This window comes from Rutidosis leptorrhynchoides, chromosome 10 (genome assembly GCF_046630445.1).
Source record: "Rutidosis leptorrhynchoides isolate AG116_Rl617_1_P2 chromosome 10, CSIRO_AGI_Rlap_v1, whole genome shotgun sequence".
Classification (NCBI taxonomy): domain Eukaryota; kingdom Viridiplantae; phylum Streptophyta; class Magnoliopsida; order Asterales; family Asteraceae; genus Rutidosis; species Rutidosis leptorrhynchoides.
Window position 1 is genome coordinate 47,672,179 of NC_092342.1, and position 20,222 is coordinate 47,692,400.

Below are 20,222 nucleotides of genomic sequence, written 5' to 3' on the forward strand. Positions count from 1 at the left end.
TAAATGTTTTTAACATGTTAAGCAATCAAACTTGTTAAGACTTGATTATTTGAAATGAGTTTCATGTAGACAATTGACCACCCAAGTTGACCGGCGATTCACGAACGTTAAAACTTGTAAAAATTATATAATGTTATATGTATATATATATATATGGATATATATATATATATATATATATATATATATATATATATATATATATCTATATATATATATATACACATAGTTAACATGATATTATGATAAGAAAGTATCTCACTAGGTATATTAACAATGAGTTATATACATAAAATGAGACTATTGAATTAAGAAACTCGAAACGATATATATATATATATAACGATTATCGTTATAACAACGTCTTACTAAATACATATGAATCATATTAAGATATTGATACACTATATTTAAATATGATAAATGATAAGTAAACATATCATTAAGTGTATTAACAATGAACTACATATGTAAAAACAAGACTACTAACTTAAGGTTTTCGAAACGAGACATATATGTAACGATTATTGTTGTAACGACATTTAAATATATATATATCATATTAAGATATATTAATATATCATAATATCATGATAATGTAATAATTTAACATCTCATTAGATAAAATAAACAATGAGTTAACAACATTTAACAGGATCGTTAACTTAAAAGTTTCAAAACAACACTTACATGTAACGACTAACGATGACTTAACGACTCAGTTAAAAATGTATATACATGTAGTGTTTTAATATGTATTCAAACATTTTTGAAAGACTTCAAGACACTTATCAAAGTACTTCTACTTAACAAAAATGCTTAAAATTGTTAGAAATCGGGTATGAATTGACTGTCGGATTCGTTCTTGAATCGTGTAATCACTATCTCTATAAAGTATATTGACCCTACGATTGCCACGGTTGCACGAAATCTTTACAGGGATCAAACAAGAACACAATCAGTGTTTTGGGCAACGAAATCACTGATCAAATTGTTAGAGAATATGTGTGTGTTTCTGTTGGTTTGATGAATGCAGAATGAATGAACAAAAAACATCCATAAACTGATATAGGATAACAGTTAAACCAAAAGGGTGTAACCCTTCAATTTTGGCGGGAAAGTCGGTTATACCAAAAGGCATACCTGTTCGCTGACACTTACTAGAATGTAACCCTTGGACCCCGCCAGGGGCGCTGCCCCTTGGACCCCGCAAGGGGGCGCAGCCCCCTTGACCCCCGCATTTTGCGCGACAGTTAGCAGCCAACGCTTACGGGCATGTACTCCACACTCTCCGAACCCGTTGGTAAGTATAGCTAGCTAACACATGCATTCAAGTAAATCGCAACTAACTAAAATGTACGTTGGATGACACTAAAATCACCAACAACAATTACATCCTCGTTCATTTTCATCAACAATTCTACTCGTATGCACTCGTATTTGTACTCATAACAATACACAGCTTCTAAATGTATTTACTATTGGTATATACATTCCAATGATCAGCTCTTAGCAGCCCTTGTGAGTCACCTAACCATGTGGGAACCATCATTTGGCAACTAGCATGAAATATCTCACAAAATTACAAACTAATGGAGCCTAGATGAAGACCTTATATTCACATGAACTAGCAAGAGCACAAACACATTTTTATTTCAACTTTCATGCATCAAACCAATCTCTCTCAAGTGTTCTTCCATTGTTCTAAGTGTTCTTCATCATCTTCAACAAAGTCTAGCTCAATCTAGTTCATAAATCCATACATAAACCAAGTTACAAAACAACTACTCAAGAACACACCAACAACACTTACAAGTTTGCTAACTTACTTCCAATCTTGCAAATCCATTTTGAGTGATCATCCAACCTCAAGAAATCTTTCTTATTTACAGTAAGATATCTTTCTAATACAAGGTATTACTCATATTCAAACTTTGATTCAATTTCTATAACTATAACAATCTTATTTCGAGTGGAAATCTTACTTGAACTTGTTTTCGTGTCATGATTCTGCTTCAAGAACTTTCAAGCCATCCAAGGATCCTTTGAAGCTAGATCTATTTTTCTCATTTCCAGTAGGTTTATCCACAAAACTTGAGGTAGTAATGATGTTCATAACATCATTCAAATCATATATATAAAAACTATCTTATTCGAAGGTTTAAACTTGTAATCACTAGAACATAGTTTAGTTAATTCTAAACTTATTCGCAAACGAAAGTTAATCCTTCTAACTTGACTTTTAAAATCAACTAGACTCATGTTCTATATCTATATGATATGCTAACTTAATGATTTAAAACCTAGAAACACGAAAAACACCGTAAAACCGGACATACGCCGTTGTAGTAACACCGCGGGCTGTTTTGGGTTTGATAATTAAAAACTATGATAAACTTTGATTTAAAAGTTGTTCTTCTGGAAAAATGATTTTTCTTATGAACATGAAACTATATCCAAAAATCATGGTTAAACTCAAAGTGGAAGTATGTTTTCCAAAATGGTCATCTAGACGTCGTTCTTTCGACTGAAATGACTACCTTTATAAAAATGACTTGTAATCTGTATTTTTGACTATAAACTTATACTTTTTCTGTTTAGATTCATAAACTTAAGTTCAATATGAAACCATAGCAACTTGAATCACTCAAAACGGATTTAAAACGAAGAAATTATGGATAAAACAAGATTGGATAATTTTGCTTATTGTAGCTACGTGAAATTTGTAACAAATCTATACAAATCCTAACTTAACTAAATTATATTGTATTATACATGTATTCTAACATATATTATGTAATATTGGGATACCATAGACACGAATACAATGTTTTGACATATCATATCGACCCATCTATATATATATTTCGGAACAACCATAGACACTCTATATGCAGTAATGTTGGAGTTAGCTATACAGGGTTGAGGTTGATTCCAAAATACTATATATACTTTGAGTTGTGATCTAGCCTGAGACTTGTATATACTGGGTCGTGAATTGATTCGAGATATTATATATTGATTTATTTCTGTACATCTAACTGTGGACAATTAGTTATAGGTTACTAACGAGGACTGCTGACTTAACAAACTCAAATCATTAAAACGTAATAAAAATGTTGTAAATATATTTTGATCATACTTTGATATATATGTACATATTTGTTATAGGTTCGTGAATCAACCCGTGGCCAAGTCTTACTTCCCGACGAAGTAAAAAATCTGTGAAAGTGAGTTATAGTCCCAATTTTAAAAATCTAATGTTTTTGGGATGAGAATACATGCAAATTTATAAATGTTTTACAAAATAGACACAAGTACGTGAAACTACTTTCTATGGTTGAATGATCGAAGCCGAATATGCCTCTTTTGCTTGGTAACCTAAGAATTAGTAAACCATTCTACTAATTGACGCGAATCCTAAAGATAGATCTATTGGGCCCAACAAACCCCATCTGTTATAACGGATGTTTTAGTACTTCGAGTTTTTATATCATGTCCGATGGATGTCCCGGAATGATGAGGATATTCTTATATGCATCTTGTTAATGTCGGTTACCAGGTGTTCACCATGTGAATGATTTTTATCTCTATGTATGGGATGATGTTTATGAAAAATGAAAATATGAAATCTTGTGGTCTATTATTACGATTGATAAATATATAGGTTAAACCTATAACTCACCAACATTTTGTTGACGTTTTAAGCATGTTTATTCCCAGGTAATTGTTAAGAGCTTCCGCTGTTGCATACTAAATTAAGGACAAGATTTGGAGTCCATGCTTGTATAATATTGTTTGAAAACTGCATTCGAAGACATATATTGTTGTGTAATATTATTGTAAACCATTATGTAATGGTCGTGTAAAAACGCTATATTTTTTATTATCATTTTTAAACCTTTATCGAGAAAATAAAGGTTATGGTTTGTTTTAAAATCGAATGCAGTCTTTGAAAAACGTCCCATATATAGGTCAAAACCTCGCAACGAAATCAATTAATATGGAACGTTTATAATCAATATGAACGGTACATTTCAGTTCTCATGGCATGGAATGTCGTTCTTGGTCAGTTTTCAGCACTTTGCAGTTTTCTTGATCTTTTGCACAACACATTGATCAATTTTGCACCAATTTCATACCCAAGACTGCAATCATGCTTATAACGCGACTTTTCCCGTATTCTTCACTTTTAAAGCACAATGGAGATCAAAACCGAGTAAAGCGAGGTAGATATTTCGTAAGAAACGTAGTGTAAATGAGCAATATCAGTTTGCAACAACAAGGTAGACGATGATATGAGGATGATTGATCAACATATAGGAGTAGATAAGATGTAGATAAACCCTGTTGATAGACGAAAAAAGATGAGTCACATAGACTACACTGAAAATAAGCGCCTGGGGCCTGTTTTAGGCCATATAAAAAGCGTTGCATGCAGCATACATAGTCAGGGTATCTAGTATCTTGGTATCCAAGAGGTTGATGCATATAAATTGTCTCATGTAAGTCACTGTGAAGAAAGGCATTCTTTATGTCAACCTGATGAACGGGCCAATGACGTGAGACAGCCAAACTTAACACGGTATGAATGGTAGCCAGTTTGACAACCAAACTAAAAGTCTCATCACAATCAACCCCAATCGGTTGGCTTTTGCCATTAGCAACTAATCTGGCTTTGTAACAGGCCAGAGAACCATCAACATTAAACTCCTGCTTATATAACCACATAGAATGAATCACGTTAGCTTCAAGAGGGTGTGGAACAAGTACCCAAGTGCCATTAGAATAAGTGCATGATATTCCTCATTTATGGCTTAATGGCAGTGTGGATCCTCAAGAGTTTGTAAATGACTGGGGCACAGATGATGAGGTAGTGGTAGTGTGTAAATTAAGGCGAGTCACATGTTTAGTAATGTCGTGTTTGCTGCGGGTCATCATAGGGTGTGGGGGAGGAGGTGATGGAGAGGTGGTTGGGGTGGTAGTGGGTGAGTCGGTATCCTAGGTAGGGGAAGGTGGAGTAGTAGGTGTAGGCGGGTTGCCTAGTGATGTATGGTCAACATTCGAGGACAACACTGGAGACGTAGATTGGAAGGTCGGATGGAAGGATGGGGAAAAAGAGTCAAGAAAGTCATAAGACGACGATTGTGTAGGAGTAACCGAGCCAAAGGGAAAGGCGGTTTCATCAAAGACAACATGGCTTGAGATGATTATCTTAGGAGTGGAAAGGTTAAGATAGCGGAAACCAGGATGATTTGATGGATATCCAAGGAAGATACATGGTGTGGACTGTGGTGTAAGTTTGTGAGTAGTAGTGAGATACGGAAAACACAAGCAAGCGAAGACACGTAAGTGGGTGTAGGTTGGGTCTTGTTTAAAAAGTAGAAAATTGGGAGTGTTGTTTTGAATGGCCGAATAGGGTAGAATGTTAAGAAGATGAGTGGATATATGAAGGGATTCTACCCAGTATCTGTGTGGAAGACGAGCATTAAATAAAAGTGCGCGAATGGTATTGTTAATTGTGCGAAGCATCCTTTCGGCGTTAGCATTTTGTTGAGATGTACGTGGGCAAGCAAAACGAAAGCGAATGCCATGTTTGGCAAAGAATTCATCAAATTTCGTATCATCAAATTCACCTCCATTATCACACTGAAATGATTTTATGGTAAGTTTAAATTGATTTTGAACATAAGCCGTGAAATGTAGAAAGTTTTGAAAAACGTCAGATTTATGGCATAATGGATAAACTCCCAAATAATGCGTAAAATGATCAAGGAAAATGACATAGTATTTTAAACCACTCAAGCTAGCAATAGTTAAAGTCCAAATATTCGGAGTGTATAATATCAAATGGGGAACTCACGATAAAATCAGAAGTATGGAATGGAAGTCTTCCATGTTTGCCAAGCTGACGAGAGATTAGATGTTGAAGTGCATGGTCACCGGGATGACCAAGACGTTGGTGCCAAAGTGATGAGCTGGATGCAGTAAATATTTGTGGGGAAGATTGTGTGACAGGGTATAGGGGTCTAGTGCTCTCACATCGGATTAAGGGTTGACGGGTAGGATAATCTTTCATGATAAAACCAAAGGGTCAAAGTCAATGGAGCATTGATTATTAGTTGTAAATTTTCGAACATATATAATGTTTTTTAATAATTTGAGGTGTGATAAGTATGTTATGTAAATGAAGTGGACGGTATGGGCTGGGAAGGTCGGTGTTACCGGTGGTCATTACAGGAATTGAGGAACCATTACCGACATAAATAGAATGAGTATCATGATTATTAGAAATGGACTTAAGTATAATTGCATCCGAGTGAACGTGATCCATAGCTCCCGTATCCATAATCCAACTTGAGTTGTCGGGTTTCTGCAACCTCACAGTATTAAATAAACAATGAAAGGTAGAGGGATGTTCAAAACCAAATGAAGGCTTGTTGGGCCTGCTCTCTATTCCCTGCACCATATACAGAAACATATGAACTTGTTGCATAACTGTTTAGTGATGTTGGGTTGTGTAAAGGTCGACAATTTGGTGGAATGTATATCCACCCGTGTTGACAGATTGTGCTTGAAGGGGTTTTTTTCGACGGTCCCCACTATAACGATTACGATTGATGTGATGCCTAACTCTGCGATCGTCTGTTACCATTTTTAAAAAAAAATATTATAGAAAGTTGTATTGTTTTGTTATCGTTGAACAAGAAGAATAAGTGATAAGAGATGGAATTATTAAGTAAAGTAAAAATAAAAAATTGATGGTGTTGTACGTAATGAAGAAGAAGAGTAAATGGGTATTGATATTAAAGTTGGATAAAAGAAAATGATATGAGATAGAAATATAGATGTAGGGTGCAGAAGATGATTAGATTGAAAATAGTTAGTTTCCCATGAATTTTTTAATTGTATTACATCAAACATATATATACATTGATGGGCTTAGCCAAATACACAAGGTCATATCGGTAATGGGTTGGGGCGTTGGGCCAATACTATACAAACATATATAATACATATATACATATGCTAACACAAATCCGGCGCATAATGAGACGATGTTGATATCTTGACCACTGCTGGGAAAATAAAAAACGAAGCCCATGACCAGCAAAAAAGAAAAAAAAGCCAAGGTTGTAGGTGACCACACATCAATCAACTCGTGGAGAAAACACAGAGTACATAGGGTACTCGTCGCCTGTGCAATCACTAGAGAAAGATGGGAAGATCGAGATTCCGACAAAAATGCCGAATACAGGGTGGAGGGAGACAGGGAACGCTAGGGAGAAGGGGCAAAGCAAAGAAAATTTAGTATTAAGTCAACGACTACCTACTAGCATTTTAGTATTAAGTCAACCACTACCTACTAGCATTGAAAATTATAAAATTTAGTTGAAGGCACCCTAAAGTATCATGTTATATATTCCCTTGGATGTTACAAACACATGCATGTTAAATATATATATTTCTAAAAGTCAAAACTGACTAATTCAAACAAGTTGATGAAGCATGCATACAACTTTCTCTTTCTATATATAGCTAGCTTACAAGTACACAAGTTTTGCACCCAATATATACAGAAGATAAAAACAACAATGGTGAACCAAGAAAAAAAGCAACCTCATGCCGTTTTCATACCATATCCATTGCAAAGCCACATCAAGTGTATGCTTAAACTAGCCCGAGTACTGCACCACAAGGGCATCCGTATAACTTTTGTCAACACTCAGTCTAACCATAAACGTCTCCTTAATTCGAGTGGATCTCACGATCTAAACGACGTTCCCGATTTTCAATTCAAAACGATTCCGGATGGTCTTGACAACGCTGAACAAACTCAAACCACATCTGAAATCACAAGTTACCTTGCAAAGAATTTATTCGGATCATTGGTTGATCTTGTTGGTGGACTTGAGAGTCCGGCTACTTGTATTGTTGCCGATGGAATACTTAGTTTTGCTAAAACCCTGCTTGCTGCTGAAAAGCTTAAAGTCCCCATCATCCTTAATTGGATATTTGCTGCCTGTGGTTTTATGGGGTTTTACCAAGCAAAAGTTCTTATGGAAAAAGGAATTGTTCCACTTAAAGGTTACATCTTTTTATTACTTCCTTGTTTACCCAAATATACAAATGTTGGGATTTTTCTAACGACGTTCTAAGGACTGTCGTTAACCCGCTTTAATGCATTGCACATAACAGTTAGTTATCATTTTTAAAATGACCCTTATTAAATTGTACAACACATTAAAGGGTGTTAACGACAGTTGAAAGTTGTCATTAGAAAAATCCACGATGTTATAATACCTAAACACTTGAAAGATCGCGCTAAGTCAGATCAAACAGTAAATTTTAGTTTGAATCTGGATGAAGGCGCCAAGAACTTATGTAGTTATGTTTGAACATATTAGTTCACATTAATTGAACTATGAACACCAGACTCTCAATTAAACAATAAATAAGAATTATTAGTGCAAGAATTAGAGAACACGATAATGAAATATAAAATTGATAATGTTGATCGTGCAAAGATACAAGTTCAAAGCAAACCATACGACCCTATTTATACAGATAAACACCAAATCTAAAGATTTGGTTTCCAAAATAACCTAGCTATAAATAAGGTAAAGATAAACTTAAAAACTAAACTAATATGCAAATAACTCTAAAGTTAATCTTCTGGAGATAAAACCGAATCAAAACAAATCTTCTTAAACTTTAAACATATCTCCAGAATATTCCTTAGCTTAGGCATCAAGAAATCTCAAACCGTTGACTTCAGTAAACATCAGAGTCTGCAACTTCGGACTCTAAATCTCCAGACTCTAGCATGCTTTTGACTCATCAGATTTTCATTTTTCCAACGGAACATGAACAGAAATTTTCCAGGAAACGAATTAAACTCAGGATTACACTAATCTAAACCAATCAAACGATGAAATAATACTTCCTAAATCATTCTCTAAAACTAACTAATTCAAAAAATCAAATGATCTTTGACTTTTTCTCAAAAAGCTAGTCAACCGAATTGAAACACAATTTTAACTTTAAATAAATCGAATAAATCACTACATATATATCTTCTATGATCTATCCTAAGCCTATTTAACTTCTAAAATAAATTAATCAGCCAACATTTTTTGTGTCGTACTATTTTCTTTGACTTTTCATGAAAAGTCAAACAATTGATTAAAAACTGAAACCAAACACGAATCAATGGTTATGGATCGATGAGGTTAAAAATATAGCGCATGATACCAAATTTTGGGACTTAATTAGAGCAATTCGTGTTTTGATTTTCCTGATCTGTATAGAAGTAGTAATGTATGAACTTGAACAGGAAGTAGAAAAATGTCAAAATGTGATCTATTTAATTATTTAATGCAACCTAAGTTTAACTGTTAACCATCTATTTTAAGGGTTTTTTCATGTTTTGGGCTTGAAATGAACTAAAGAAGAAGAATAAATGTTTGTAAAAGTAGTAATTCATTCAATTGAATAACAAAGTACAGATACTTTGTATATATACAAACAGTAAGCTAGCTAACTGCTACTAACAAACTAATTTAACGACATTCTAACAGATTCTGTAACTAACTCTATTACATGTAATTAAATAGATCTACATTGCATTACAATAAGTAAAATGATGATGATACTTGTCATGGGCTAAATTATGCTATTGATTTTGCAGATGAAAGCTATTTAACGAATGGACACCTCGACACCTTGGTCGATATTCCGGGGATGAAAGGAATTCGTTTAAGGGATTTACCGGAACACGTGTTGGGTGTAAAACCTACTACAATTGAGTCATTAAATTTCTTAGTTCAAATGGCTAATGACGCCGATAAGGTCCAGCATATGATAATACATACTTTCGACGAATTAGAAAGTAGTCTCATCAATGAGCTAAGATCCAAGTTTCCTCGAATCTACACAGTCGGGCCTTTGGAGTTACTTGTAAATCAAATTGTTGATCAAAAAGAAAACAAGAACTTCATAAGCTATAGTTTAAGGAAGGAAGAACCCACATGCTTCAAGTGGCTTGAGTCTAAAGAACCCAACTCTGTTGTTTATGTCAACTTTGGAAGTTTAGCAGTGATGTCTTTAGAAACTTTAGTTGAATTTGGTTGGGGATTAGTGAATAGTAACCATTATTTTCTTTGGGTAATTAGGAGTGATTTAGTTGATGGTGGTTCGGGTTCAATAGTTCTGCCTTTAGAACTAGTGGAAGCAATTAAAGGTAAAGGCTTTATTTCAAACTGGTGTTCACAAGAAGAGGTATTGAACCATTCTTCAGTTGGTGGGTTCTTGACTCATGGTGGTTGGGGTTCAGTCATTGAGAGTTTGTCTGCAGGGGTGCCAATGCTTTGTTGGCCAGTTTCGTCTGACCAAAAGACTAATTGTAGACAAATGTGTACAGAATGGGAAGTTGCTATGGAAATTGAGAGAAATGTAAAGAGAAATGAAGTTGAGAAACTTCTAAAGGAGTTGATGGAGGGAGCGAAGGGCGAGAAATTAAGAAACAAAGCTAATGAGTGGATGAAGAAAGCGAGAATAGCGATAGCTACTAATGGCTCGTCGTTTTTGAATATTGAAAAACTTGTAAACGAGATCCATGTGTTTTCAAAATAACCATAAAAACTTTATTATCACGTGGTTTGATTGATGGTTGATGCATTGTATGTGATTAGGTTTTCGTTGATGCATTGTATGTGATTAGATTTTCGTTGATGCATTGTATGTGATGACTGATGAGGTTTTCGTTGATGCGTTGTATGTGATGAGGTTTTACATGTTTGTGTTATCTGGGAGGGCGAGAATTTATACTATGGTGTACGTGGCTTATCTGGATTAAATCGTCAAAGACTCGGTAGTGATCATTGATGCATTGTATATTTGTAGTAATTCACTAACTAAAAGTTTTCATGTAAGCATACATTTTTAGATAACTAAAATCTTCATAAGGAACCATAAAGAACAATCATCATCATTTAACTACCCTCCCAGTGTTTGGTACGATTAGAGAGGTCTGTGTTGGGATTGTTGTGATTGGATCCAAGGTTGTAAACCATAAGTAACTCTCTGAGTTTCTAATCCTTCGTTTTTTTGCACGTTTGTTAAATTTATTATGTATGTCTATCATGTTTTTTGATTCCTTCGAGGATGATAGCAAGATTGTGATTCCACTTATCTCTATCAATGGTCATTGATCATAAAAGAGGAAGAATTATTTTACGGATGAACATTATGAATAGTAACATGTCGGATGAAAAATGTTTTTCAACGATGATCAGTGTTTTTTCGGCGATTGAACAATGTGTTCTGATGAATGAATAGTGTTTGGCCGTGAACAATGTACTACTGATGAACACTTTTTTTTTTTTTTTTTTGGTTTTTGAATATATCAATTTTCGAACTTGGAAGAGACTCACATAATTAGAATTACAATATGATGAATAGATTATCAAATTCTAAATGTAGGAGATACCCAACTAGTTAGAATTATGATAGGTTGGATCGATTGCACCAACTGATGTAAAACATGATATGCTTCATTTAAAAACACGTTATAAACTTGAGTTAACACACATATCTGAATCACCAAACTTTAAACTTCAAGAATATTGAAAAGTATAAGAAAACAAAGAATTTTATTAACTTTAATTTAATTGAATAGGATACCTAATAACATAAAATTGTGTCCATATACATAGACATATAATTATAAACCTACATAAATTGTATTTAGTAAATAAATTCGATATAATATTTACTCATAATTAATTCTGTGAAAATGCAAGTTATAATAACAATTAATTATTAATTATAATTACTACTAATAATAATAATAATAACAACAATAGTAATATTTAAATGCAACATATTCAACTTAAAATAAATATTGTCTCCGTTCCAAAATAACTTTTCTAGTTTAATTTTTGAAAGTCTTTTTTTTAAACTCTCGCTTTTAATATTTTTTTTCTTATATTAATAATATTTAATGAAATTAGTAGGAATGAATTTAGTTTTAAACGTGTTTTGTTGGTATAATTTTTTTAAATATTATATAATATATATATATATATAAATTCAAAGTTGATAGTTAAAAAAATACTTTATACTTTAACAAATTAATATAGCATAGTTATTCCGGGACGGACAAAGAAACTTTGTTTTGGGATGTATAGAGTTAGGGGTGTTCGTTCAGTAGATTTTCTGAGAACCAATAACTAAACCAAATTTGACAAAACCAAAACAATCCAACCAAATAAGAAATCAGTTTAGGTGGATCGATTTTGATTAAATTAAATTAAAACTTACATATAAAAAATGTGTAGTGTTTTTGTTAAATTCGCATACATCTCAACTATGAAGTATAAGAAATTCCTAATAATTGATTAACAAAGTCAATTGTTGAAATCAAAATTAAATCAATAAAAACATCGAACTTAAACAGAATAAAATCAAAGAAATAATTCACATTTAAAATCCAATATAAAAGCAATATATATGTAAAGTTGATAAAGTTGGAGAATATATGCAAAAATATATTCTAAAATGGGTAGATATATGCAAAATATGGTATGCCGGTTGCAATATTTGCAACATATAAATATAGATAAATTAAACTAAATACTAAATGCATTATGTATTAATACTCCCTTCGTCCCAAAATATGTTTCTACCTTATTATTTATAAATGTCTCAAAATAATTGTCCACTTACAAAAAAGTAATTCATAAATATCATTAAACTCTCTAATTTACCCTAATTTATTACTCTATTTCATTCATATCTTTAATAAATTCAGTCAAACATACCTTTGATATAAGGGCAAAACTGATAATTATCACATCTATTTTTAATCCAACAAAAATTCCTATCAGACACTTAATTTGGGACCGATGGAATATATGTACTATAAAAAGTAATATCATATTTCGATTTTTGGTTTGAAACCAAATATTTATTTTAGAAACCAACTTCAAATCGCAAACCATTATTATTTTTAGATGAAATCAAAAAAACCAAACCAAAATCAAATTAACCAACCTACTTCAACCAAATCATTTTGGTTCAGTGGGTTTTATGGGTTAATCCGTTTAATGCATGTCAGTAGATAAACTTTCTACGTAACTATTGTCCTCAAGTTCAACTTCTTTTAAGTTCGGTGGGTTTTATGGGTTAAATCATTTAATGCATGTCACTAAATTTTTTTCCGACGAAAAAGCAAGAATATATAAAAATTGAAAGTATAATTCATTACAAAGATGAAAATTCAACGTATATAAGAAATTGAATATGTAGAAAAGGCACACAAACCCTATTTGAACAATTGAAACTAACAAATGAAGCATATCAGATCATTTGAGATATGCCCCTAAACTAAAACCACAAACAAAATGACTGCAAATTTGAACCGCAAACAACATCGAATTGCTTTGCTCACTCAAATCTCTACACCATATATATGGCAACATATAAATAGCTTTTGAAGTGTCATTTGAAGGGTCATAAAAAACATCATGTTGCCTACAACTTTTGCTTGATTCCAGATTGAAATGCTACCGATCGTTTCTTAGCCACTTTAGATGTATAAGAGCACTGCACGACCCTTGCCCAACATCTCCACTTATTTCACTTGAAGTGTAAGACAAACACGAGATATCGAAAACATCATCAAATCCATCCTTAGTTTTAAATTTTGAAATGAATTTTTTCTTTCGACCAACCGACTTGAGAGAAGGTCTCCAGAACGTCCGCTTGAACTAACTGAACTTAACATGGTTGCAATCCAAAATTTATTACTCCAAAGCTTTAAAAAGAGTGAAATAATCCTCCCGCCAAATTAAAAGAAGACCACCAGATCGTCCATTTGAACTTACTTGAACTTCTTGAAAAACATAGTGTTTGCAAATAGAGTATAAAATTGGTCGTGACACTTTCTTGACCATAGTTTCTTGAATGACTAACACTGGAATTGGAAATGATTGAACAATACACCCGCCATACGACCTTTGTCTATGCTTCCGAGGTTGCGGTGTTCCACAAGGCTAACCTCATGCTTTCGGTTTCTTGCTTGGCACCTCCTCTGCCGCCATATTCTTCATCAACATATCAAAGTTTTTTAGTTCCTCAATGTAAGTTACCTCCTATTAATACCCATTGTTGTATCAGTATTCTCGGGTTGATTAGCTATAAGACCTTCATTAAGCGGCACCATTATCAGAAAAACACCACAATCACGCCAGCATAGCGCCACCGTGGGGCATGATGGTGCAAAAAAATGTTGGGCGCAATGGGCCCATCACAGGAAAGAGTTGCAGGGTGATGGAGATTGAACGAATGGTATTGTGCCACGTTTTCCCCTCAAACGGCTATATAGCCTTTAACTTTGTTTTTTCTTTTTTTTTCTTTTATAAATATCACTTTTTTCATATCATTTTTCCACATATTTCTTTTAATATCATCTTATAAATTTTATAATTCTTATAAAAAAAATTCAATGGCAAAATCTTTGTTTAAACTTTTTGATATTTGGGATTCGGAGATGGACGATTTGCATCTTTTACAAGCAATGGTCGAAGAATTGGATGCTGAAGAGGCTGCAAAAACCGAACGATTTTCATAGCCTCAAAGTTACATTCATAGAGATCGTGAACTTGCAGGTAAAACTTTACACAAACACTATTTTCAAGAGAATCCAAAATATCCAAAAAAAAAATTAGAAGACGTTTTAGAATTAGTAAAGCACTATTTTTGCGCATCATCCATGATATAAGTAATTATGATGTAGAACCTTTACCAAGTCATTTCGATTTTTTTTAAACAAAAAATTGATGCCCTTGGTTGTCTGCGTTGCGTCAATTGGCTTATGGTACAACAGCGGACATGTTTGCCGAATACTTACAAATTGCCGAATCCACATCAATAATATGTCTTAATATGTTTTGTAAATGTATTGAAACTTTATGTTGATAAATAATTGAGGAAACCAACAGGTAGCGATATAGCTCATTTGTATAGCGCTCATGAAGAAATGCATGGTTTTAAGGGAATGCTTGGAAGCATCGACTGCATGCATTAGAAGTGGAAGAATTGTCCAATTGCTTGGAAATGGAAATATACTATTGTTCATCAAGGTCATCCAACCATTATTCTTGAAGTCGTTGCTTCATAGGATATGTGGATTTGGCATGCATTCTTCGGTGTTGTGGGTGCTAACAACGATGTTAATGTTTTGAATCAATCTTCGTTGTTCGATGACATCAAGAATGGAACTGCACCATTTGCTCCATTTGCCGTAAATGGTAATAATTAATCAATTGGTTATTATTTAGAGGATGGTATTTACCCAAATTGAGCAACATTATTCAAGGCGTATTCGACCCCAAACAGATGAGCCACGTGCAAAATTTAAACGATTTCAAGAAAGTGCACGTAAAGATGTCGAGAGAACATTCGATGTTCTTTAGGGTAGATTTCATATATTACAAATGGCTGGATGACTACACAGTGTCAACAAGTTAAGGCGAATATTATATTATTGTGTGCTCTTGCCTCTTGCACAACATGATAGTCGAGGATAATGGCTACAACATTACATAGCTCGAGGAAGAATTACTTATGAGTGATGAAGCTAATCCAAACTTTGTAAGGAATCGATCTACAAGTCATGATGTAAGAGAACAAGAAATACGAGATAGAGACATTCATGACCAACTTCGATATGATCTCACTGAACACATTTGGGACCTTCTACCAAACTTTAGAAATTTAAATGCTTAATTTACTTTCAGTTTGTAGTACTTTTAATTTGAATAAGTTGTAATGGTTGAATTTTTAATTTCAATAATTTGTTGTGTTATTAATAAAGTTGTGTTATTAATAAAAGTGTTATAAAAAAAATATTATACTTTGATGATGATGATGATGATGATGATGATGATGATGATGATGATGATGATGATGATGATGATAATAATAATAATAATAATAATAATAATAATAATAATAATAATAATAATAAGAGTAAATTATATCATTGATCCCTGTGGTTTAATCAAAATTATACCGGTAGTCATTTTCTTTTTAAAATTATACCCGTAGTTCCTATGATTTTTAAAATGCCTATAGGTGGTCTTAAACCTAACAACAATTAATTTATTCCTGTAATCAATTAATTGACGTTAGATTTAGGACTATTGCTGTGCATTTTAAATAATCTAGAGACAACTCTTATAAAAACCTTAAGTTTAGGATCATCTTCATCTTCATCTTCCTCCCAGAATCCGTGGCTTGTTTCTTCCCCAATTTATAAAACTAAAAAAACACACAAACCCAAAAAATTAAACTTTACTATCACCAAAATCCAAAAATCAATTTCAAAATAAAGCATCATAAATAATTGGTCATTACCTACTTCTTCCATTTCTATCTAATAGCTTTTGGTAAATTCTATTTGTTATCAGATTCGCTTGAACCCAGTTTCACACCTTAACGTCAAATTTCAACTTTATAAAATCTCTTAATATAACCTTCTCATTTTAGAGATTTACTTTATTTTAGAGATCTGAATTGTTGTTATATTAAGTCACGTGCTTGAAACTACCAGTGGAAAATAGTGCTTGTTATGGACAAAATGGAAATTTACGATACGATGCTACAGATTTGGGCCCTTTCCTCAAATTTCAATTATTATATTTAATACTTTTTGTAACGACCCGTCAAAATCGCTATTGACGCGGCACGTTAATCATTGATTCCACAGTGAGGTTTTGACCTCTATATGATACATTTTTGATAAAATATTGCATTCATTAAAATAAGTGACTTTCTAAACATAGAAAGTTATAAACATGTGGGCGAGTGCTTAGGTATAAGCAAAACCCCGAAATACATAAGTCTTTAATTTACAGGTTGACATCACAGTCCAATTATTTATTACACAATGCAGTTTTATTTTGAATGCAATAAACTTTGTACAAAGCATGAGAGACTCCATGCAGGCAACAAGCACATCACAGCGGAAGCATTCTAAGGACCTGAGAATAAAACATGCTAAAAAGTCAACACGAATGTTGGTGAGTTATAGGTTTAATTGCTCGAGTCATAAACATATATAAAGATAGACCACAAGATTTCATCAGAAGTTTATCAATACATTCTACGTAACAGAGCACCTTGGTAACTAACCTTAACGCTATAGTGATAATTACCCCATTCGTTTTAATACACGCAAACCAACGTGTCTTAAACTCAAATAACATACGTCCGTTAAAAGGCTAGCGCTCTAGCTCGGACGGGGATGTCAAGCCCTATGGATCCATATACAATTATTCGCGTCTACCAGTCCATATCCTATGTACTGGCAGCTACTAGTTACCAAAGCTAAGGGATTTTCGGTTTAACTCAGTGTAGAATTTAGTATGTACTTGTGTCTTATTGCGTTTAAAATAAATTGCATGTATTCTCAGCCCAAAAATATTTAAAGTATTTAAAAGGGGAGACTATAACTCACGATTCAATATTGAGACTCAATATTGTAGGCAAATTGCGTAGACGTAATGATGGTAGACGAATGTATGGTTGGCCTTGGATTCAAGAACAATACCCCGGACAATACCCAATATTTCCTTATTTTAAAACGGTTTGAAACCCGAATTAAAAATACCCTCGAATATACTTTATTATTATTAAACTTAAAATTAAAATTATAATTAAAATTATAAATATAAATTTTAAGTACAGAATAAGAATGAAAAAAAATCGTCGAGCAAAACTGACCTTTTATAGTACTTTTCGATTTACTGTAGCTCATGCGATCGCATGAGTTTTCAGTGTTTTTGCCATGCGATCGGATGGCCGCCTTTTCTGTTTTTGTTTGCTAGTTCGTCGACATCAAATAGTGGTACTGTAGCAAATAGTGTTACTGTATCAAATAGTGGTTTACTGTAGCAAATAGTGTTTTACTGTAGCAAATAGTGTTTCACTGTAGCACTGTAGCAAAATACGGTTTCGCTGTAGCAAATAGTGTTTTACTGTAGCAAATTGTGTTTTACTGTAGCAAAGTAATTTTTACTGTAGCAAATAGGGTTTTACTGTAGGAAAGTCATTTTTACTTGTACATATATATATATATACATACATATAATTGTTCATGAATCGTCGAGAGTAATCAAAGGTAACTGTATATATGAAACAGTTCTAAAATTTTGAGACTCAATCTAACAGACTTTGTTTAGCGTGTTAAAATAATAAATCGTATAGAGAATGTAACATCCCGCCTTTTTCCGTTTACTTTTCCGTTATACTAATATAAAGTCCGTTATATGTTTATAACATCTCCCGTTGATACGCGTTTTAAATTATCTCGTTTAGGTAATTCCCGCACCCGAGCGAAAGTTGAGGGACTAAACTTGACAAGGGATCAAACCCTTGACTAGGTCAAAGGGTCAACCCCTTTCACCCATTCATTTCCACCTCCATCTCTCTCTCTTTCTCTCTAGCAAGAACACACACACCCAATTATCCAAATTCATTAATTCATCATCTAAATCCGGATTAAGGAGCTAGCAACCAAATAAATTACATATTCGTGATCCTCTCTTCATCCTCTTCATTTTGGTACCAACTTCATCTCGTTTGGGTAACTTTCTAAAATCACTAGATTTTGTGTTCTTGATGTTTTTAACTTATAAAAGTGTTAATTAGTGTCTATGGCTCAAGTCTAACATGAATATATGATTTATATGCTCGATCTCGTTGATTTAGTGTAACTAGCATGAACTTGAATTTTGGTGTGTTGTTCTTGAATCTTGGATGATCATATGTTGTTAGATGTTAAAAGTTGATGTTATAATTGTGTTACTAGTATCACTAGCTTCAATTTGATGTGTAGGTTGCTTTAGAAAAGTTCATGAACTCGATTTATGATTTTGGTGAAATTGGGTTAGGGTTTGATGAACTTGAAATGGACTTTTGATGCATTGAATGCCATGGATTATGGTTGGTAAGTGTTTAGTTAGAATGTATGCTTGATTACCTTCGAAACGGCATATCATTCATGTAAATTGGTTGCCCGAATCATTGAATTGCATTTATGAACTTGTATGCGATTAATGTTGAGCATTAGATGCGATTTTGGTTGTTATAATAGGTAGATTGATTGATGAAATGTGTTTAGTTGTGTTCTTTGTCAAATTACCTTTCCAACGATATAAGGTGCGAGTTCTAAATGTTAGCGGTTTGTAATTTATGCTTGAAAGAGTTTTGATTTGGGACTTGAACAATTGAGACTGACCAGGTACCAGCGCACGGCTAATGCCGCGGCGCGGCCAGACCATGTCGCGGCGCGACATAAGCCTTGGTCAGGCTCTGACCACCATGTCCAAATTACGAAAAATGTTTGGCATACTACGGACCTCCGATTCACATGAAACTTGTTCTAACATGTTCATATATGATTAAAAACCTCAGAAAAATAGTTCGGAACCCGACCCGAACGTGTTGACTTTCGTTGACTTTGACCGACCAAAGTTTGACTTTTAATCAAACTTAACCAAATATTTGTGCAATCGTTCTAACATGTTTTTATACTTGTACCTTGCATGAAACATGACAATTTGATTCACATGCTATTATGATCGAGTCTTAACGAGCCATAGGACTAATTGAACATCTTTGACCTATCGTGTTTACCGTTATTGATACAACCTATTGTTTAGGTCAAGACTAGCATTGTTCTTTGCACACGTTTACTTGTTGAAGTACTTTACTACTCGTGCACTCAAGGTGAGATCATAGTCCCACTTTTACTCTTTTTGAACTGATATTTGGGATGAGAAAACATAAACGATTCTTTTGAATTAAGTGAACACAAGAACGGGAAAACAAACATTCTACATACGAGTTTAGAACTAAATCCTCAATTCGATTATCATTAGTTACACTTGCCGGGTGTAAGCGAGAACTTATGTTATATGGCCATATGGGTTGACAACCCTCATCCTTGACGGTTCGCTACCGTCTACGAATGAAATATATTTTCGAGAATCAGTGTTTGTTCTAGCACTAAGTGATGGGGTATACAATGGAAGGAATGTTAAGCTTTGATAATTGGGTGCTCGTGAAACAAACTTTTGGAATGTATACTATTATTTCTTTGATGCAAATCTTGTGGTTCACTTGTACTTACTTACTTAAACCTATGATTTCAC

The 20,222-nt window shown here is 33.5% G+C and overlaps 1 protein-coding gene across 1 annotated transcript; it reads left to right on the forward strand.

The window, feature by feature from the left end:
• Positions 1-7,245: 7,245 nt before the first annotated feature.
• On the forward strand, positions 7,246-10,635 carry LOC139870248 (UDP-glycosyltransferase 85C1-like). Its single transcript, XM_071858081.1, has 3 exons — positions 7,246-7,311; positions 7,581-8,088; positions 9,692-10,635. Exons 1-3 carry the CDS (start codon positions 7,246-7,248, stop codon positions 10,633-10,635), a joined length of 1,518 nt encoding a protein of 505 aa, XP_071714182.1.
• The last annotated feature ends 9,587 nt before the right edge of the window (positions 10,636-20,222 follow it).